The following is a 23,273-nucleotide window of genomic DNA, read 5'->3' on the forward strand; positions in this document are numbered from 1 at the left end:
AGTTGGAAGCTAAAGACACAGATGAATCACAGGGATGTTAGGAAGTATTTCTTCAGCCACAGAGTAGTCAGTAAGTGGAATAGTTTGGGAAGCGATGTAGTGGAGGCAGGATCCATACATAGCTTTAAGCAGAGGTACGATAAAGCTCACGGCTCAGGGAGAGTGACCTAGTAGCGATCAGTGAAGAGGCGGGGCCAGGAGCTCGGACTCGACCCCCGCAACCTCAACTAGGTGAGTACAACAACTAGGTGAGTACACACACACACACACACGCACACACACATACACACACATACACACACACACACACACACACACACACACACACACACACACACACACACACACACACGCGCACACACACACACACACACACACACACACACACACACACACACACACACACACACACACACACACACACACAGTGCACACAACCGAGGAAGAAGTGAAGAGGCTTCTGAGTGAGCTACATACCTCAAAGGCAATGGGGCCAGATAACATCTCCCCATGGGTATTGAGAGAGGGAGCAGAGGCGCTATGTGTACCCCTAACAACAATATTCAATACATCTATCGAAACAGGGAGATTGCCTGAGGCATGGAAGACTGCAAATGTAGTCCCAATCTTTAAAAAAAGAGACAGACATGAAGCATTAAACTACAGACCAGTGTCACTGACATGTATAGTATGCAAAATCGTGAAGAAGATTATCAGGAGAAGAGTGGTGGAACACCTAGAAAGGAATGATCTCGTTAACAGCAGCCAACATGGTTTCAGGGAGGGAAATCCTGTGTCACAAACCTACTGGAGTTCTATGACATGGTGACAGCAGTAAGACAAGAGAGAGAGGGGTGGGTGGATTGCATATTCTTGGACTGCAAGAAGGCGTTTGACACAGTTCCACACAAGAGATTGGTGCAAAAACTGGAAGACCAAGCAGGGATAACAGGGAAGGCACTACAATGGATCAGGGAATACTTGTCAGGAAGACAGCAGCGAGTCATGGTACGTGGCGAGGTGTCAGAGTGGGCACCTGTGACCAGCGGGGTCCCACAGGGGTCAGTCCTAGGACCAGTGCTGTTTCTGGTATTTGTGAACGACATGACGGAAGGAATAGTCTCTGAGGTGTCCCTGTTTGCAGATGACGTGAAGTTGATGAGAAGAATTCACTCGATCGAAGACCAGGCAGAACTACAAAGGGATCTGGATAGGCTGCAGACCTGGTCCAGCAATTGGCTCCTGGAGTTCAATCCCACCAAGTGCAAAGTCATGAAGATTGGGGAAGGGCAAAGAAGACCGCAGACGGAGTACAGTCTAGGGGGCTAGAGACTACAAACCTCACTCAAGGAAAAAGATCTTGGGGTGAGTATAACACCAGGCACATCTCCTGAAGCGCACATCAACCAAATAACTGCTGCAGCATATGGGCGCCTAGCAAACCTCAGAACAGCATTCCGACATCTTAATAAGGAATCGTTCAGGACCCTGTACACCGTGTACGTTAGGCCCATATTGGAGTATGCGGCACCAGTTTGGAACCCACACCTAGCCAAGCACGTAAAGAAACTAGAGAAAGTGCAAAGGTTTGCAACAAGACTAGTCCCAGAGCTAAGAGGTATGTCCTATGAGGAGAGGTTAAGGGAAATCAACCTGACGACACTGGAGGACAGGAGAGATAGGGGGGACATGATAACGACATACAAAATACTGAGAGGAATTGACAAGGTGGACAAAGACAGGATGTTCCAGAGATTGGACACAGTAACAAAGGGACACAGTTGGAAGCTGAAGACACAGATGAATCACAGGGATGTTAGGAAGTATTTCTTCAGCCACAGAGTAGTCAGTAAGTGGAATAGTTTGGGAAGCGATGTAGTGGAGGCAGGATCCATACATAGCTTTAAGCAGAGGTATGATAAAGCTCACGGCTCAGGGAGAGTGACCTAGTAGCGATCAGTGAAGAGGCGGGGCCAGGAGCTCGGACTCGACCCCCGCAACCTCAACTAGGTGAGTACAACTAGGTGAGTACACACACTCATACACATACCTACGGATAGCGTTCCGATACCTCAGTAAGGATTCGTTCAAGACTCTGTATACCATTTACGTCAGGCCCATACTGGAGTATGCAACACCAGTTTGGAATCCACACCTGGTCAAGTACGTCAAGAAATTAGAGAAAGTGCAAAGGTTTGCAACAAAACTAGTCCCAGAGCTATGGGGATTGTCCTACGAAGAAAGGTTGAGGGAAATCGGCCTGACGACACTGGAGGACAGGAGGGTCAGGGGAGACATGATAACGACATATAAAATACTGCGCGGAATAGACAAGGTGGACAAAGACGGGATGTTCCAGAGATGGGACAGACACAAGAGGTCACAATTGGAAGTTCAAGACTCAGATAAATCAAAGGGATGTTAAGAAGTATTTCTTCAGTCATAGAGTAGTCAGGCCGTGGAATAGCCTAGAAAGTGACGTAGTGGAGGCGGGAACCATACATAGTTTTAAGGCGAGGTATGATAAAGCTCATGGGGCAGGGAGAGAGAGGACCTAGTAGCAATCACTGAAGAGGCGGGGCCAGGAGCTATGAATCGACCTCTGCAACCACAAATAGGTGAGCACACACACACACACACACACACACATACAAACACACACACACACACACACACACACACACACACACACACACACACACACACACACACACACACACACACACACACACACACACACACACACACACAGGTGAAATTTTCTAACTGATATCTTGTTAGTCATTTAATAAAGTCTGGTGAAGGCTCGATCATCCGTCCACTAATGACGTGACCCTCACTTGTACTACTTGTTTTCTAACTCCAGCTCGCTTGAACGAAATCTATATGAAGTTCCTGTAGCTGAAGAACCCTTGCTGGAATGTTTGGTGGTATCCTCACTGCCCTACTGAAGTCTCCCGGCTTGGGCTGACACAAAAGTGTCAGTCTAAGCTCAAATTAGGCTGACACTGCTGAAGTCTCTCAGTTCGGGCTACCAGATTTCAATGCCCTATATGACAAAGGAAAACATAGGTCTTGTTCCCATTGCAACTTGTGCGGCAACGTTTTGCTCTTCAGGAGCTTTATCAAGCCGGCTTGATAAAGGTCCTGGAGAGCGAAAAGTTGTCTCAATAAACTGTCACATTAGTTGCATTTGTGTCCTTTTACTTAACATATTGTAGGTGATTCTACCAATATTAATACAACATCCTTTGAGTTGGAATATGTTCCACTGTGTGACTATTATATAGAATCGGGTAACAGTGCATTTATGATGTATCCAGTTTTGTTTAATAGAAAAAAAGCACCTGGCTTAAGCTGATGTCCATCACCTCGTGTTTCAGTCAATGAGCTGAGTGGGGAGACGACATCTTCAGCAAGCGTGACACTGCGGGGCCTGCGCCCCTACACTAACTACTCCCTGCAAGTGGTGGGCTTCACCAGGGTAGGTGAAGGACCCGCAAGTGATCCTGTCTACTGTACTACAGAGGAAGATGGTGAGTACTCGACCCTGTCTGAGCACACGACCCTACCCGAACACCCATCCAAACCCGACTGCCTTACTGTGTACCCCAACCTAATGTGTGTCTATGGCATCGTATAAATAGGCCTAACTTTAATTCATTTACGTACGTGAGGCCTTAGCAATGAACCCAAATTTGTTCTAGTCGGTAGTAAAAGGTGTGAGTGCTGTCACTAGATTTGTACGTGGACTAATTAGGAGCTGAGTAGACATGGCCAGCATGTAGAGTGGCCAGGAGGTGAGAGTAGACACCGTCAGTTTGTAGATACGAGAATGGAAAGATGCAGTGAGACAAGAGGATAAATAATGAATGAGTGTTAGTAGGAACTAAGAGGAGAGTAATGATAATGTTATCGATGGCGGTGGCAACTATGGTGATAGTGACGGTGGCAGTGATTGTGGTAGTGATGGGATGGTAGTAATGGTGGTAATGGGGTAGTTGTAGTGGGTAAGGTTTGTCAGGAAACAGGACAAGTGTTTCCTGACGCGGGTCTTAGTCAGATGATGACCCGCCGTTGGAGGTTTTGGACATTTGACTGAGGCGTTCCGCTGGTTTACCGGTCCTCCCCTTTAAATATTATGGTCAGTTATAACCATTATTAATTATTAATTTGTGGTGGTGATAGCAATTTTGCTCTTAATTGATATAGTGGTAATGACGGAGGAAAATAGTAGTAGCAATAGCAATTATTAATTAATAACAAAACAAACAGCAATAACGGTATTATGACAAATATCATGAAAATAATCTTCACAATAACACTAGCAGTATCATTGCCTAATTATTGCTTGCTGGTGCCTGCCACACAGTGCCAGGGCCACCAGCAGGGGTGAAGGCAGCACTCTCGCGACCAGAGAGGGTGGTCGTCTCCTGGCTTCCACCTACCAACAGCAACGGTCGTCTGCTCACCTATACCATAACTATCAGGGGTAGGGAAGTCAAGGTGAGTCCCCTCCTTACCACACCATTGGCATATATTACTATATATGTGAAGGCTAAACCCGTATGGGTCAACGCAAGGAGTGGTGGGGGCTCGACCCTCTTTCTTCTAATGGCTCCTAGTAGTTATATTCCTGATCTGTAGACGGTAAGTTTTAAGTTATTTCATGATGAAGAAAGTGTTTGTCTGTCATTTGAACTCAGAGTTGCTCTAAAAGGCTTTTTAACAATTGTTAATCTTATCCTGTCTCTGAACAAGATTATAACTTCCCTACCGACTGCTGACCAGAAGACCTCAATCGAAGAACAAAACTCTAGGGCATCGATTGAAAACATCACCAGGATCCCAAACACTTCTCCCATGGTCAAAGTCACCTTCTCAGACATCGAAATGGCTACTAGAGCACCGTCAGATGGCCTAGCCATCTCATACTACCACATCCATCCATGGCAAATACAATCAGAACGTTTCGCCCACGTCTCTCCCTGCTGGAACTATTATTCAAACCTTCATCCAACGACCAACTACCCCATAAGAAATTCTGTTCCAACTGCAGCAAAGAGGAACACGATTTCAAGGCCTGTTCCATCACCAATGCCACTCCTACCTGCCTCAACTGCAAGGGCACTCGCAATACCCTTGCAACCAAACGCCCTCTAGGGAAGGAAGTACTAAGAAACTCAAAGAAGAAGCTAAGAAGAGCAACCCAAAATCGCCAACTTTTGCTGCCATAACCAAACTACAGTCTGAGAAGTGTAGAGATGGCTGACACTCAACAGCCATCTCTACACAACTCCGAATTCTATCCACTCCCAGACTCTACTAAAATTCAGTACTGCATGATGTATGCACAAATGCACAACATGGCTAAACCAGGTTCCTTCAACATCATTATTAACGAACTCTTCCACATGAACAACATGCCAAAGTTCATTTTCCCAGATTCTCCATCTTCTACCGACATCATCAAGTTCACCAAAGGCTTAGCAAATGTCACTACACCTGGAATTCCATCTCAAGCTACAGCTCCACCACCGTCTGCCTCACAAAGGGACGTTATCCACTCAGAGACCACGTGATCCACCAGTAACTACTAACACCACCGCTGTAGACCAGTCAGCGACTTCATCTGACCCACCATTGATCTCCACCGCCTCTACTGCTGAGGACCAATCAGCAACCTCTCCTCAGTCGCACCTATCACATCATCCAACAGACCCGGAAGACCGTCCAACTTACGTCATATGGAATACTTTTACCTTCCACACAACTGCTCAGCATAGTCCCGAGATGACCCCTGGAGAATTAATCACACACCTGGAGGAAAAGAAAGTCAAGTTCACCTGCCGACACGACGTCCCTCAAACGCTCTCTGAAATATTGGACATATTACATGAGGCTGTTGAAGATCCAGAGTATAATACTACAAGGTTGTCCTTGTAGTATCATCTCCAATGAAAGATTCAAAACACTCGTTAATGAGTCAACTATTCCAACATAACTCCACTAAGCATCGCTTAACAGCCACTCAAATCTACAAATCATCACCAAACCACCCCCCTCTCCCCCAGCCTCCCTCGTCCATTTAACCACCAATCAACATCAAGACTAGAAGCAGTACAGCCGGCCTTCAAACCCGCCTCTTTCCCTGCCTTCACAACGCCTCGCTGCTGGGTCTGGCCCTGGCTCTATTTCTACACTTCAAGACATTCCTTTTCACCGACTATTCTTCGCCTGTCCCCCACTTCCCTGGGTCTTACCTGTGAGTCTTCGTCGTCGAATCCTCTCTCTCTCTCTCTCTCTCTCTCTCTCTCTCTCTCTCTCTCTCTCTCTCTCTCTCTCTCTCTCTTTTAATTAATACGTGTTTTTTCTAAGAAATTTCTGGCTGAAAAGCATAAAAATTCTCCCCCTAACGCCCATTAACACAAAGGCAACTAGCGTAATAACCCCTTTCCATGAGCCCTTTCCCTAATCTCTCCCCCTTTCACTTCATCTTCTCATTCCCTCTTCCCATTTCCTCTTCCCCTCCGTACACAATTAACCAACACTAACACACACACGATATTTCCTCCTTGCAGAGGGTCAGACGAAAGGACACAAGTGCAAAGGGTATGTTTCGGTCCTGGAACCTTGCTTACTCTAACAGTCTAACTGATCCCAAGACCGATAAGTGTCCATGAAAGATGTGCTTGGTGTGTGCACTTGGGTTATTTCATCCATATTGCCGGCATCAATATAACCTTCTACGTTCTTTCAGAGGTTCGTTGTGAGAGCGCCGACCAGCAAACACGAAGTGAGTGTTGGCAGAGACGCAGGCACAGTGCAGGTGGTAGTGTCAGCCAGCACCAGGATAGGTGAAGGACCCACCTCGTCACCTGTTGTCATCAACCCGGCTGGCACAGGTAGGCACGATGCTCCTGGCTTGTAGCAGCTTGGAGCACAAAATAAGAATTCTAGTCACATCTAGATCACAAACTAGACATTTCGGTCCGCCCTGAGTTGTTATCGGGTTCATTGCTGACCGAAATGTTCATTGGTTTCCATTTCCATTTTGTAGACACGTTATGAATTGTTCAACCCAATCTATACTTTCTATTTTTTCAACTCTTTACCGTGAATGAGTATATGAGAAGGTTTTACAAGCCTCTGTCATATCCATAACACCCTTGTGGATGTTGTAACTCGCCCTCGTTCACATTTTCCTGGTCTCCTCCCGTATCACAGTGGCAGCGAGGGTGGTATCCTGGGGCGGGGTGACTGCTGTACACTGGGAGGAGGACCTCAGCCTGCGATGTGAGGCAGTAGGGGAGCCACCGCCCTCCCGTTCCTGGTACAGGGACAACACCCTTATCAACGATGCCTCTCACAGGTAACCACTAGGTTGTGTGTGTTCGTTGCTGAAGTAAGGTTCGGGGATGCTATCTAGTCAACGTTTAGCGCTGTATAATCCTCCGGGTTTAGCGCGTCCCCTTGATTATAATAATAATAATAATAGTCAACGTTTAAGCCCGAAGGACGCATTTCTTTACAACATTTACTAAATTCACGATTCACTAAGACATGGCAGCGCTGCATGACCAGTATGGTTTAGCGCTTAGTTTTCATTGTAATAACAACATTAACAATAACAACAACAAAAACAACAACAACAATAATACTAATATTAATAATAATAATAATAATAATAATAATAGCAAAGGCATGTCTTTTTCTCCTTATATAGACGTCTCGCCCTGGTTAAGTGGAACTCTGAGCTCTGTTAGCAAAATGGCGAAGCTTTTTTCTTTTTTTATCTCATATTAGAGAGTATATGTGCTATAATTGGGAATTCGAAATACACTAGAGAAAATATGTAATGTACTGTTCATATGGTTTGCCATATTAATGTTTGCAATCGTGTGTCCTGTGATCCTACTAGCGATGGAATGTCTTGCATTTGTGGTTTCAGGTTTCATAGTTTTCTTCTGCTATGATAGTGGTTCCCCTCAAGGGAGGTTCCTTGATGCTGATGAGGGGCTCTTGATCCAGGGAATTGGATCTGTGCTCCAGTTCCCTGAACTGAGCCTGAATGCCTTCTATAACCACGCCATCCATCCCACACAGGTGCCTCATAATCCCTACAGGTTTAGCGCTCCACATGATAATAATAATAATAATAATATATTGTTGATTAGGTTCTATATAACTTCACTCTTGACAGTTTACCTCCCGTTAATTCAGGTCAGAAAATTACTTAGTTACTACATAATCTCTCAGTCTACAGCAGGACTCGAACCTGCATCGGGTTATACAGTACCTTATCCACAACTCCAGCCTTCAGTCTGGCGTTGGAGTCCGGTGTCCGGTGTGTGTACATCAAAGTACTCTGTGTACTTTGATGTACTCTGTGTACTCTGATTCCGAGTTTGCAGGTTTGAATCCTGTTGTGGACTGAGAAATAATGTTCGTAAATAATTTCGTCTGGTTGCGATTCGTAACGCATTACTACATAAACATCCGTACCATAAAAACAGCAATTACTGGATATGAATGCAGTTTTTCGAAGCTTATAACAGTGTTCCAAAAATATTTACACTCTCGAACAAGACACAAGAAACGTTCACTCGCCAGTTAACGAAGACACACTAAACCAAAACACTGTAAAACAAAATGCAAAATATTTTAATTTATTATTGATTTTTGATAAAAAATGTCTGCTAAACGGCTAAGGGAATTATATAAAAAATATTTTGTTTAGGTTTATAATATTATTAAGGTCAGTTTAATATTGCAGCATATGATTATCTTAATAAATTAACAAACAGCAGACACGCAGCCTAAAATTATGAATCATTCTTTTGATAAGTTGCTTTAAAATATTGTAATTTTTAAAACTGGAAATAAAGTACACTTGTGCAGTATAAACACTGAGGGACTCGCTCTTCTCTGTGTACACCTACTGAGACACTTTTGGGTGTAAATACATGCATTTCATTCACGGATGTGTATACTGCTTTGAGTGTGATCTGCCAGAGAAGCTTGACGTAGGGTATCCATCTCCTTGCAGGCGGGTATCCAGTTACCCCGACGGGACGCTGGTGCTGAGGGATGTCCAGAGGAAGGACTCAGGCAACTACACTTGCAGAGTGGCCAACACTTACGGTGACGACCATATAACCTACGTCCTCACAGTCCAGGGTATGTGGTCTCTCCAAGGTATGTTGATCTTCCTCCAGGGTATGTTGTACTTCCTCCAGGGTATGTTGCTCTTCCTCCAGGGTATGTTACCCCTCCTCCAGGGTATTACGGCGGGTGTTCATCACACTAAGATTATATTGGTCACGCCACTTTGTTGTAAGGTGACATGACACACTCATTAGCTGATTGTTGAATCAGATGACAAACGAATCAGGTGAAGTGCAGGCCAACTGACAGATGAATCAACCGATATGCAAACCAGCTGAGAGCCGAATCAGCTGTGACAGACGAATCAGTTGATACGCAGACCAGCTGGCTGACAAACGAGTCAGCTGACAGACAGGCCGGGTGACAGAGACAAATCGCTGCCAAGGAGCTCTTACGATGTTTACCTTCTTAATTGCTGGATCTGAGGAGCAGGACTCCCATGGGTACATTAAGTAATCTTTCCGAAATGGATAAACTCTCTCTCTCTCTCTCTCTCTCTCTCTCTCTCTCTCTCTCTCTCTCTCTCTCTCTCTCTCTCTCTCTCTCTCTCTCTCTCTCTCTCTCTCTCTCTCTCTCTCTCTCTCTCTCTCACTCTCTCTCTCTCTCTCTCTCTCTCTCTCTCTCTCTCTCTCTCTCTCTCTCTCTCTCTCTCTCTCTCTCTTTCTCTCTCTCTCTCTCTCTCATCTTTCTTCTGGTTTTGACATTCACAGTCGAGGGAAAAAGCTCCTTTCAACCATCTTCGCTGTTCCTTTCTCTTTTTACAGTTTTCTGCTCCTATTCTCTTTCTTGTCTCCTGTCAGCATCCATCATCTTCTACATGCTGTCTTTCTTGGCCGTTGCTCTTCCTATTTCCACTCTTTATATCCTTCTTCATACCCCATCTTATCTTTTCTTTTTCGCTTTGTTTTCTGTTACCACTCCATCCTAATTTCTTCCAGTTCCTCCTTCCATTATTTTAACTTTCACCATGTTCTCGTTCTATCATCTCTTCTTCCAGTTTCTCGTCTTATCATCTCATCATGCAATTCTTTTTTTCATCATCTTCTCTTCTTCCATTTAATAAAAAATAATTACTCACACGGGTTTAGTACTTCGCAAAATATACTCTACTGTTCATTACACCTTCCACCATCATCTTTTTTTTTATTTTGGTTCCTTATCTTGTATATCCTATTCTCATCATCATCTATTCTTCCAGTTTTTTCCCGTCTTCTTTTATTCTTTATCTTCCCATTTTCATCATCTTCCATTTTTCTCTATGTCCACCTCTTATCGCTATGTCCTCTTTCAGTACTTTATCACAACATCGCCTGTTCTTTCAGTTCCACCTTCTATCACCATCTTTCTCTCGCTGTTTCTCCTTTCACCGTCTCTTCCAATTTTGTCCCTCATCATCGTCTGTTCATCCATCACAATCTATTCTTGCAGATCCACAATCCAATCCCATTTTCTCTCGCAGTCCCGCCGTTCCCTCCACACATCCACGTGACGCGGACAGGAGCCACTACGCTGACAGTAGCGTGGCGGACGGGTGACGACGGGGGAGCACCGCTGCTGGGACTCACCGTCTCCTACAAGAAGGACTACGGTGAGTGGCAGGAGGAGACTGTACCTCCTACGCAGACTTCCCACGAGCTACGAGGACTCTCCTGCGGCAACCACTACGACCTCTACGTCACGGCTTACAACAAGGTGGGTGACTACTCCCTCTTTGAGTTCCTGGGGGTCGCATTATACATCTCTGGGTTCCAGGATTTTACTCGAAGTTTAGGGACGTGTTCAAAGTTCTAGGATAACGTGTAGAGCTCTAGACATTTAAATAGTTATCCATGACTTCATTTAGCGTTTCAAGACGTTTACAAGAGGTTTACAAGGCAGCTACAAGATGTTTACTTATTTTAAAATGCGTTTAATCAGAGTTTCAGGATATTATTTACAATTCCACCATATAATAACTAGACTTTAAAGACATTATTTAGGATTGCATGTCTGTTCGAAATGCTCAGGCACACTATTGGCTTCTTTGTGCTTAACAATAGTTTATAATATGTAAATCACACATTGTAAACTCTGCAAAGAAATAAAAAATTTGAGTACGAATTATTTATGATTCTGTGACTTTATATAGAACTGAATGATTTTATTTAGCATTCTATGATTTTGTTTAGGATTCTATTACTTTATTTAGAATTTAATGATTTTATTTTGGATTTTGGATTTCATGATTTTGTTTAAGCATCCGTGACATTATATAGGGTTCTATAACTTTTTTTAGGGTTTCATCGTTTTTAGATTTAGCCAACACAATCACCTCAATCACAGTATTAAGATGCAATGTTTTATATCTTGGTGTTAATGGTGTGTCACTTTGGTTCAAGACAAAGTTCCTACAACGAGTTCTATCTACCACTTTAAGAGGTGCTGGAAACTTGCACGATATTTCTAGCAGACTATCTTGCGATGCATTGTTCCATTTGAGGACCTAATCAAGATGATGAGAGTCCTGAAGGGCAGGGTCTGCAAGCTACTGGATGCGATGGAGATATTGCAGTCGGAGAGTAATCTTAAATATGATGCCAGCACACTTTTGGAAAAGAAGACAGCGATTGAATGAATGCTGCTAAATGTGTTTTCTTCTTTGGGAGACGACCTTGGATGTTAAAAAAAAGTATGAAAACCCTTCTCTTTGAACGATAAAACAATTTAAGGCAGTTATTTTCCGAGTAATGTAGAATATACTACGTGCTCTAAGATGCACCAGATGTGCGTTTAAGTACACGTTTGAGTATAGTCCTAAATGATTATTCCATTAACGTTCCTTAAATATTTTGTGAGATTCGCTGGCCTCACATAAGTTACCCAAGTCATGCTGTTGATGTGATCCTGTGGTGATATGTCCCCTGTGATGATTACTTCTAGATGTTTTTCTTTCGATTTTGGAATGTGTGTGTGTGTGTGTGTGTGTGTGTGTGTGTGTGTGTGTGTGTGTGTGTGTGTGTGTGTGTGTGTGTGTGTGTGTGTGTGTGTGTGTGTGTGTGTGTGTGCATGTATTAAAAATAAATAGTCATTGTATCACTCTGTGTAGAGCTTAATCAAGTTAATTTATCGTTCTGCGAAGAGATTTTTCAGATCAATGTATCATTCTTAGTAAAGTTTTATCAAGTCAATGTATCATTCTTAGTAAAGTTTTATCAAGTCAATGTATCATTCTTAGTAAAGTTTTATCAAGTCAATGTATCATTCTTAGTAAAGTTTTATCAAGTCAATGTATCATTCTATGTATTGCATTATTCCTTGTAACTGATCCCTGACCTACAACACACTCACAGGTGGGTGACGGAAGGCCCTCTGAGAATCTCAGGACCAAGACCGCCGGCTCTCCGCCCATCGCTGGCGGGCGTGAGGGCGTGGTGAGCGCCAACACCTCGTGGGCGGCCGTCAGCCTGGCTCAGTGGAGTGACGGAGGCTGTCCCATTAGTCACTACAGTGTCGCCTACAGGAGAACCAGCAGTTCTACCTGGGTGGTTGGTGAGTCTCCCTCTCTCTCTCTATCTCTCTCTCTCTCTCTCTCTCTCTCTCTCTCTCTCTCTCTCTCTCTCTCGTTAACCAACAGGGCACAGGGTTGACAAGGTTAAGGCACAGGGTTTGACCCAAGGTTAAGGATCCCAGCTTTATTGACAAGCCATTTACAGTTTAGGGATTCCTAACTTTATTGGCACGCTAAGAGCTGTTACCTACATCCAGCATTTAGCTCTCTCTCTCTCTCTCTCTCTCTCTCTCTCTCTCTCTCTCTCTCTCTCTCTCTCTCTCTCTCTCTCTCTCTCTCTCTCTCTCTCTCTCTCTCTCTCTCTCTCTCTCTCTCTCTCTCTCTCTACACAGGGTTTGACAGGTTAAGGATCCCTAGCTTTATTGACAGCTATTTACAGGTTAAGGATTCCTAACTTTATTGGCAAACTAAGAGCTGTTACCTACATCAGCTCATTTGAAAGCATTTTTATTGTTATGAGACATACAAGTAGGAAACAGGATGAAGTTGGAGCTATCAGTGGGCCAGCATTTTCATTTGATCAACTGACTTTATCTCGTTGACATCATTATGCTGTACGAATGTGTTCCATACTCGAGTCATCCTGGGTATGTATGATCTCAGATGGAGTGATGTTCTGGAGAAGGGTACAGCCAGAGTGAAGTTGCTGCTTTCTGCCCGTCTTGTGGCATAAAAGCTTGTTTCACACTGTCCTCGATGTGGGTCCAAGTGTGGTATTTTGACAATATTGGCCTTGTACATAACAGTAAGGCCACCCACATCCCTCCTATGTTGAAGGATCTGCTGAAATGACAGATCTATCCAGGATGGGTCCAGGCGAGAGATGAGACGTCTTGCTCTGTTCTCTACTCTGTCAAGCAGTCGCAGATGAGAGGGGGGCAGGCAAACCAAGAAAGTGGAGCATACTCAAGGTGCGAGCGTACTTGTGCCTCGTACAGGATCTTGCAACCCCTACTGTCAAGCAGATGGGAGATACGGCGAAGTGCTGTAAGCTTCCTGGCTGCCTTGTTTGCAAGATTTACAACATGGTTCTTCATGGTTAGTTTGGAGTCAAATTTCACCCCAAGGATATCAACTTCTTCTCCAGGTGCCAACATCCTCCCATTCATCCTTACTACTGCACCAGCATTACCATCATGGTGCCTAGAGACGATCATCATTTGCGTTTTCTCAGGTGCAAATGTTACTTGCCATCTATTTCCCCAAGCTGATATAGCTCTCAGCTGGTGATTGATGTAGCTTAGAGCAGCTTGCATTTCTTCTCTTGGATAAGTGAATGTCAGTGTACAGTCGTCTGCATATGCATGTGATTCTGGGATGAGATGAAGAAGGTCGTTGAAGTAGACATTCCATAACAATGGACCCAGAACGCTTCCTTGTGGAACACTTGCCCCAATAGGATGTCTTGCTGATTCCGTTCCATTGAGAACTACACTTACAGATCTACCATGAAGGTAATCACTGAGGAGACATAGCGTAGAGCCTGCAATTCCCAGAGGCCCTGGTGCCACACCCGGTCGAAAGCGCCAGCAATGTCCAGTGCTACCACACAGCTGACTTTGGATTCATCCAGTGACTGGTGCCACTTAGTGGAGAGGTTTAACAACAGATCAGCAGCAAAGTAACCTTTCCTGAAGCCGTTTTGATGATCACAAAGTAGTGAGTGGTAGTCAAAAAACTCTGTCATTTGTCTTGAGATTATTGTCTCAAGGATCTTACCAGTGATTGACAGGAGTGACACTGGTCTGTAGTTGCTGATTTCTGCTCTGCTCTTCTTTTTGTGAACAGGGACTACATTTGCCTTTCCTTTCCATAGAGGGCCATTTACACTGTACTAGGCAGTGCTGAAAGATGCGAGTTAGAGGTGCTGCTAGCTGGTCTGCACATCTTCTCAACAATCTTGGGCTCAACGTGTCTGGGCCCACAGCCTTTTCTTGGTCAAGCGATTTAAGTAGGAAATGCACCTCCTCCTGCCTTATTGTCACCACTGACAGTTTTGACACAGTTCTTGCAGCTAGCCAAGGAGGGTCCCTTGCTGGATCAGGAACTTGCATTTTGGTAGCAAAGTGTTCAGCAAAGAGGTCTGCCTTCTCTTGACTACTAGTAGAGGTGGTCCCATCCTGTCGATTTAGAGGTGGAATAAGTTCATCAGGCAGATAACCTTGTCTGTCCTTGACCAGGGACCACCAGGTTTTGGAGCCTATCCTACCTGATGCTAACTTTCTTTTAGTGTCCACCTCCCATTTAGCAATGGCCCACTTTTGAACATCACCCATATGCCTACAGGCTTGCATGTGCAAGTTCCTGTTATAGGTGGTAGGATGTCTCTTATACCTTCGCCATGCCTTGTACTTAGCAGTAGCAGCCTCTCTACAACGAAAGCCAAACCAAGGCTGATCTGTACGCTTCCTCACATATTGCCGGTGAGGAATGTGTTCTTGTTGTAGATTAAGGATGTGTCCAGTGAAGGCTTTCACTTGGTTGTCAACATCCCCTTGGAGAAGAGCATTCCAGTCGGTGGTGGCGAGCTCAGAGCAAAGGGCTGGCCAATTACCTCTTTCTCTCTCTCTCTCTCTCTCTCTCTCTCTCTCTCTCTCTCTCTCTCTCTCTCTCTCTGCCTCTCTCTCTCTCTCTCTGTCTCTCTCTCTCTCTCTCTCTCTCTCTCTCTCTCTGCTCTCTCTCTCTCTCTCTCTCTCGCCTCTCTCTCTCTCTCTCTCTCTCTCTCTCTCTCACCAGTACTACTGCTATTGTTACTACTACTTGTACTACTAATAATAATACATATAAAATAATAATAATAATAATAATAATTATTATTATTATTATTATTGTTATTATAAAATTATTCATAAGAATATTACAATATCTTGACAGAAATGACATAAAAGTTAATCATCATTCTGCTATTCTTTACAGTTATTTTTATTACTACTACAACTGCTGCTGCTATTGCTGTAGCAGTAGCCATTGTAGTTGTGTTTGCAATGGTTGCACTAGCAACAGCAACGTTAATGGCACTAGCAGCGAGAGCTGAGCACTAGGCAAACACAGCTATAGCTTAGTGTCCCACCCACAGTGTCAGAGCGGGTGGAGGGTGGGCGGGCGGTGGAGTTGGGCGGTCTAACCCCCTCTACACCGTATATCGTCAGAGTCACCGCACACAACTCTGCTGGCAGCACTGCTCAGGACTACCCCTTCACTACTGCAACTCTCAACGGAGGTAAAGGAGAAGACAGAGACCATGTAGTAGTAGTTACTACTTGTCAAAGGAACTTGTCGATAAACATTTGGCCTGTTCGTTTGTGTGTTGTGTATGCATTTGCATATATATATATATATATATATATATATATATATATATATATATATATATATATATATATATATATATATATATATATATATATATATATAAAGAATTCGCAAGAGCAGGCGAAATATAAACAAACACTGATCTCTGGCCGAAGGAGATTCGAACCTACGAACCTTGGAACAAGGTGCACAGTGCTATACCATTCTCACCACACTGGACAATACCTTGGCGCCTAGCACAATGCTAGACGTTGATCCAAGGCAGCCAGCTTTCAGGAAGAAGACTTACAGCTTTTCATCTAGTCCCCTGCATGCGTCGACCAACTAGAGATTTTAACAGTGCAATGCGCCAAGGTATTGTCCAGTGTGGTGAGAATGGTATAGCACTGCGTACCTTGTTCCAAGGTTCGTAGGTTCGAGTCTCCTTCGGCCAAAGATCAGTGTTTGTGTATATTTCGCCTACTCTTGCGAATTCCTTGAATTGTTAAAATCTCTAGTTGGTCGATGCATGCAGGGAATGAGATGAAAAGCTGTATGCCTTGGATCAACGTCTAGCATTGTTCTAGGCGCCAAGGTATTGTCCAGTGTGGTGAGAATATATATATATATATATATATATATATATATATATAGATGCAAAACAACCACTGTGAAAGAGTAGTGAAATTCCAAGTGCTTTCGGGACTATTCACATTGTCAAGGAACTATAAAAGAAATAACGAACGAACGAACGAAAGCTCAGGTAAGATCCCAAATGGGATGAGCGGGAAAGACGGGACAGACGAAGAATAGTGCTGGAGAGGAGTGTTCTTAGTCGTAGAAATAGAACCAGGGCTTAACCCAGCAGCGAAGGCGATCGTGGGACAGATATTGAAAAGAGAAATTCAGGCTCTTCTGTTGGGACTCCGGTGGGGTGAGCGGGGAGGAAGGGACATGCGACGTTTAGGGCTAGAGAGGAGTGTAGAACTGGGCCATGTCTTAACCCAAAAGCTAAGTCCAACGTGGGTCGAGAATGGTACCTGTCATAGAAGGTACCTGTCAGCGAATCCAAGGTTATTTGTAAATAGGGTTAGGAGCAGGATCATGCAAGGAGTAGAAAGGGTTGTGTTGGTTTGTTGGTCTGCGAATGTCTTCGTCAAGGAGAGAGGTCCAGTAGTCATGTCGTGTCTCAAATTTGTCTATCTGTCTGTCACTGAGCGTCTTCCAGTACAGATTAAGCGCAGGGATGTCTAATTGGGCATGGAGAGACTCGCTTGTGGCGAAGTCCTCCCATCTGACATCAAGCACCCAGTGCAGCGCCTTGTTCTAGACATGCTGCAGTTTAAGTAAGTTTGTTTTTGCTGCAAGAAAGAGGGCTAGAGGAGAGTAAGTTATCAGAGGACGTATTAGGGATTTGTAGAGGTGTAGTTTGGTGAGTTGAGAGGCATGTTCAGTTTGCAGAGGCCCGCAAGGGCCTTACTAGCTATTGCATGCCTTGAGTGAATGTGTCCATGTAAACGAAGAAGGTAGTCAAGATTAATGCCAAGGATAGTGACAAATTGTGTGATGGGGATGTAAGTGCGGGTGTCAGCTGTTCTGAGCTCGACAGGTAATGGAGGATCACGTTTCCTGTAGTTAAAATATGTAATGCTGACGCCTCTACACTCTTCAGTCAAGGAATCTTTGCCAAGACCATCCGCATTCCTCCAAACACTCTCTTCACTCCGAACTTCCACCCAATCACACAATGTCTTAAATGCTACAAATTCGGCCACGACAAAAAAACATGCACATCTACACAAGTCTGCTCCAGATGTTCAGCAACTGGCCACTTCTGGAATACTTGCAACCTCCCCCTTAAATGTTCTAACTGTGGCAGGTCACATACTGCAGTTGCAAATTCCTGCCCTTCTAGAAAGCACATTCTCCCCTCCCTCAGAGCTAGCCAACCTCCCCCCCTCCCCAACCCCTTCCCTGCACCTCCCTCCCCTTCCATACCTCCCTCCCCTTCCATACCTCCCTCCCCTTCCATACCTCCCTCCCCTACCCCCATTGCCTGGGCCTCCCCACGCACTTGGTCTACCTCTTCTACTCTACACACATCAAACACCAACACACAGACTACAAGCACTTCTCCTTCTACACCTACACCCACACTAGACTACAAAACTGTCAACTCGCCACTGCTGTCCACTCTGCGGTGGCCTGGTGGCTAAAGCTCCCGCTTCACACACGGAGGGCCCGGGTTCGATTCCCGGCGGGTGGAAACATTTCGACACGTTTCCTTACACTTGTTGTCCTGTTCACCTAGCAGCAAATAGGTACCTGGGTGTTAGTCGACTGGTGTGGGTCGCATCCTGGGGGACAAGATTAAGGACCCCAATGGAAATGAGTTAGACAGTCCTCGATGACGCACTGACTTTCTTGGGTTATCCTGGGTGGCTAACCCTCCGGGGTTAAAAATCCGAATGAAATCTTATCTTATCTTATCTTAGCTTACCAATCAGACTACTCACATGTCCTTAACCTAATCTTGTCTGCTAACAATCTTCCCTCTTTAATTATCCCTCCTTCCTGCTTCTCTTCTAAGCCTCCTACAACCTCACCCTCCTTCCTCTCTCCCATCCCCCAACTTCCTACTCCCACCAGCTCTCCTCCTCCCCTACCCCTCTTCACTACTTCTACACATCCCACCAACACCCCTACTGCTGCTGCTATGACCACCCTTCCCCCCACTTCCTTACTCACTTCCTCTTCCCCTTCCAAAGCTTCCACTTCCTCATCCCTTACCTTAGCTTCCACTTCCTCATCCCTTGTCATATCTTCCTCTTTCTCATCCCCTACCAAAGCTTCCACTTCCTCTGCATCCACCTTCGCCCGCTCCTCCACCACAACCAAAACTTCATCCAGGTCCAACTCCACCTCCTCCAGACAAAATCCACTCAAACCTAAACCTGCCCCAACTTCTGACAGACAGACCAAAGAACATAAAAACAGATCCATCTCTTCCTCCCCCTCCAGGAAACGGGTCCATAGCACCTACAAACACACATCCACTGATGGCACCACTATCAGGGGCTTTAATCCAAAGTCCTCCCCCGACATTAACTTTGCTATGACGAAACCATTAAATCATGTTTAAGGTGATTCAGTTCAACGTATGTTCTTACTTTACAATTAGACACCTACTGGCTGAGCTCCTTGAAGCAGAGAGGCCAGATATTGTTTTTCTAAACAGTACCTGCCTCAAAGCCCCTCAACGTATGATCCCCACGATGGGGTTGCCATCCTTGTCAATTCCAACATAAAACACGAATTTCTCCCAATCCCTTTTATACAACAACACTGTCTTGCAGTCAGAATACACACCCACCTTGGCCCCTTTATCTTTTTCACCACCTATGTTCGCCTAAACACTATTCTCAACATACACGATCTTTCCTTAGTCTTCAACTACACAAACACACCAACATACCTACTAGCTGATATGAATGCCAAACACACCACCTTTCATCACACCAGTAACAACCAACTTGGTCACCAATTACTCAACTTCACAAACCACAAACACCTAGTTCACCTCGGCCCAGACTTCACCACCTACAATCACACTGGCCAAGGCAAACCCGACATCATTCTGGCAAACCGAGCCAGCTCTTTCTTTCAACACTACATATCACCTGGCCCTATTACAGGTTCTGATCACATTCCCGTCATCTTACACATCTCCTCCAACCCTATCCTCATCCCGGCAACACCTTCCTTCTCCTACAAGAACGCTGACTGGGATGCCTTCAAACAACACATAGATAATACTAACCTCACCTATGACTACAACAACAAACCCATCTCTGACATTGACACTCAACTTGCTCTCATCCAGGACACCATTACACAAGCAGCCAACACCGCAATACCAAAGAAAATCCACACCACTCGTTAATCCTTCACACCCTCAATCAGAAAAAGAAGACTAATTATCTGTTACCACAACCGCTTTCTCTACAACACACACAGATTTAATCAAGTCCGATTAGATCTCGCTTACCTCAGAAACATTCTACACAGTCTAGACCAAGACCACAACAATCACTGGTCACAGCTCATACTACAAGTGGACAAACAGCGTATCAAAAACACCAAAGCCTTCTGGAACTTTATCAAAAAAATTAGAGGCACAACTCCCACCAACAAATTCAAACACATCACCCACAACAACAAACACATCTCAGACCCGCAGGCTGCTACTAACATCTTCAAACACATATGGGAGAACATCCTCCACCCTCACCCACCCCACCCTAATGCTATTCAACACATTCAGAACATAGAACACTGGAACACTGCACACACACACGTGTACTTGGCTCTGTGAAGACCTGTTTGCGCGCTCTCTAGAATTGAAGCAAGATGCCCTCCATCGAGCAACTTTACCAACAGCTTAAGGAAGAATTGAGGTTGGCGAATATGGAAATTCGGCGACTGACCGAGGAAAACAAGAAGATTCGTAGCAGTCCTCCTGTTTTGAGTCCTCAGGTCAAGAAGGGAAACTGGTCAGTGGCTGGACAGCAGGGAAAGAAGTTGACGATCAAGAAGATGAATGGAAAGGTAGAAACGATGAAGAAGAAAGAGACTGCCGTGGAAACTGTTGTGGAAACATCCAATACATTCTCAGTGCTACCCGACGAATGTGAGTCGACTACTGGGAACGAGACGACGAAAGACATTAAGGAAGGTAAGAATATTGTTGTTGTTGGGGATAGCCAAGTTAGGTATATGGATAGGGCGTTCTGCTTGAAGGACAGGAGTAGGAGACAGAGAGTTTGCTTTCCTGGGGCTGGGATGGAGGATATTGTTAGCCGTCTGGATGACATCATGAAAGGTAATGGGAGCAATCCTATTATCTGTCTCAGTGCTGGAGGCAACGATGTTGGCAGACGTAGGAGTGAGGACCTGATTAGCAGGTATAGGTCAGCAATAGAAATAATTAGAAGTAAGGGTGGGAACCCTCTCATATGTGGTATTTTGCCAAGGAGGGGAGTTGGAAATGAATGGTTGTCCAGGGCAATTGGTGTCAATTGCTGGCTGGACAAATACTGTAAGGAAAATGCAGTAACATTCATTGACAACTGGGACCTCTTCTATGGCAGAAATGACATGTTTGCTAGGGATGGGGTTCACTTATCTAGGTGTGGGGTGGGAGCACTGGCAACTGCAGTGGAGGGAGCAGTTAGGACTTTAAACTAGGAATAGTTAGTGGTATGGGTTTTGGCAGGAAAGCAGTGAAGTCCCAGTGTAGTAATATTACGAGTTCTAGGGGAACTAGTAATAATAAGAACGAGATAGATATTGAAAAGCCAGGGACCTTGGGTGATAAGGACAGTAATAGGTTTAGTAGAAAAATAGAAATGAGCAGGAAGGGTAAAGAGAAAGGAGAGTCTTTCAATGTTTATTATGCTAATTGCCGTAGTGCTAGGAATAAGATGGACGAGTTGAGATTAGTTGCTAGTGTAGGTAACATTGATGTATTTGCCTTAACTGAGACGTGGTTTAATTCAAAAAGTCGGGACATGCCTGCGGAATGTCATATTCAGGGTTTTAAATTGTTCCAAGAAGATAGAAGTATTGGGAGGGGGGGGTGGGGTGGCATTGTATGTCCGAGATCGCTTGAACTGTTGCATAAAAACGGGTATTAAGTCTGAAGTAACACATACAGAGTCTGTTTGGATAGAATTTTCAGAGGGGCATGAAAAACTGATTTTAGGAGTGATATACCGTCCCCCAAACTTAGATAGGGACCAAGGGAAACTACTATGGGAGGAAATTGTTAAGGCCACAAGGCACGATAATGTAGTAATTCTAGGAGACTTTAACTTTAGTCATGTTGATTGGAATTTCTTGACTGGGAATTTAGAATCATACGACTTCTTAGAAGTATTTCAGGATTGTTTTTTGAAGCAGTTTGTGACAGAACCTACAAGGGGAAATAACCTGCTTGACTTAGTTATGGCAAACAATGAATCCCTTGTTAATAATTTAGAAATTTCAGAGGAACTGGGTGCTAGCGACCACAAATCAATTACATTTAGCATTGAATGGAAGTACGATAGTAGCGATAACTCAGTAACAGTCCCAGATTTTCGCTTAGCAGATTACGATGGGCTTAGAGAACACTTATCATCTGTTGACTGGGGTAACGAAGAGAGCTATCAATATGACAGTTTTCTGAACACTATACATGCTGCTCAAAGAGCGTTTATCCCATATAAAGAAATTAGATCAAATAGAAATGACCCAAAATGGATGAATAATAGGCTCAAATATCTACTAGGGCATAAGAAAGGAATTTATAGGCGTATCAAAAGAGGTGAGGGTCATCTTATGAATCAGTATATTGACATTAAGAGGGACATTAAAAAGGGGATAAGAAAAGCTAAAAGGGACTATGAAATTAAAGTTGCTAGGGATTCTAAAACTAACCCAAAAAGTTTTTTCCAGGTCTATAGAACAAAAGTTAGAGATAAGATAGGTCCCCTTAAAAATAACTATGGGCACCTTACTGACAAAGAGAATGAAATGTGCTTGATTTTAAATAATTATTTTCTCTCAGTTTTTACACAGGAAGACACTAACAATATTCCAGTAATTAATTTTTACAGTGGGCTAGAAGAAGATAAATTATGTAACATCACAGTCACTAGTGAGATGGTTGTGAGGCAAATAGACAGACTGAAGCAAAATAAGTCGCCGGGTCCTGATGAGGTTTTTTCAAGGGTTCTTAAGGAATGCAAAATGGAACTCTGTGAACCATTAACTAATATTTTTAATTTATCTCTTCAAACAGGTGTAGTGTCTGATATGTGGAAGATGGCTAATGTAACTCCTATTTTTAAAACAGGGGACAAGTCGTTACCGTCAAATTACCGCCCAATAAGCCTGACCTCAATTGTAGGCAAATTACTAGAGTCAATTATAGCTGAGATTATAAGAAGCCATCTCGATAAGCATAGCTTGATTAATGATACTCAGCATGGATTCACAAGAGGCCGGTCTTGTCTAACTAATTTATTAACTTTCTTCAGTAAAGCTTTTGAGGCTGTTGACCACAATAAAGAATTTGATATTATTTACTTAGATTTTAGTAAGGCTTTTGATAGAGTTCCGCACCATAGACTGTTAAAGAAAGTGGCAGCTCATGGCATTGGGGGAAAAGTGCTCTCGTGGATCGAGTCATGGCTCACTGACAGGAAGCAGAGAGTGTCCATAA

General features: G+C 44.1%; 1 protein-coding gene across 1 annotated transcript in view; it reads left to right on the plus strand.

Moving 5' to 3' along the window:
• The window catches only part of LOC128690178 (cell adhesion molecule Dscam2-like), a 485,658-nt gene that overhangs the window by 418,165 nt on the left and 44,220 nt on the right, over positions 1-23,273 (plus strand). Inside the window, exons 24-31 of the mRNA XM_070089455.1 lie at positions 3,384-3,536; positions 4,373-4,506; positions 6,761-6,905; positions 7,228-7,372; positions 9,050-9,180; positions 10,628-10,860; positions 12,498-12,696; positions 15,792-15,935. Of these exons, the coding sequence (XP_069945556.1) occupies positions 3,384-3,536; positions 4,373-4,506; positions 6,761-6,905; positions 7,228-7,372; positions 9,050-9,180; positions 10,628-10,860; positions 12,498-12,696; positions 15,792-15,935 (1,284 nt within the window). The remainder of the gene's footprint in view (positions 1-3,383; positions 3,537-4,372; positions 4,507-6,760; positions 6,906-7,227; positions 7,373-9,049; positions 9,181-10,627; positions 10,861-12,497; positions 12,697-15,791; positions 15,936-23,273) is intronic.

The sequence above is a fragment of the Cherax quadricarinatus genome, chromosome 2 (assembly GCF_038502225.1).
Source record: "Cherax quadricarinatus isolate ZL_2023a chromosome 2, ASM3850222v1, whole genome shotgun sequence".
Taxonomy (NCBI): domain Eukaryota; kingdom Metazoa; phylum Arthropoda; class Malacostraca; order Decapoda; family Parastacidae; genus Cherax; species Cherax quadricarinatus.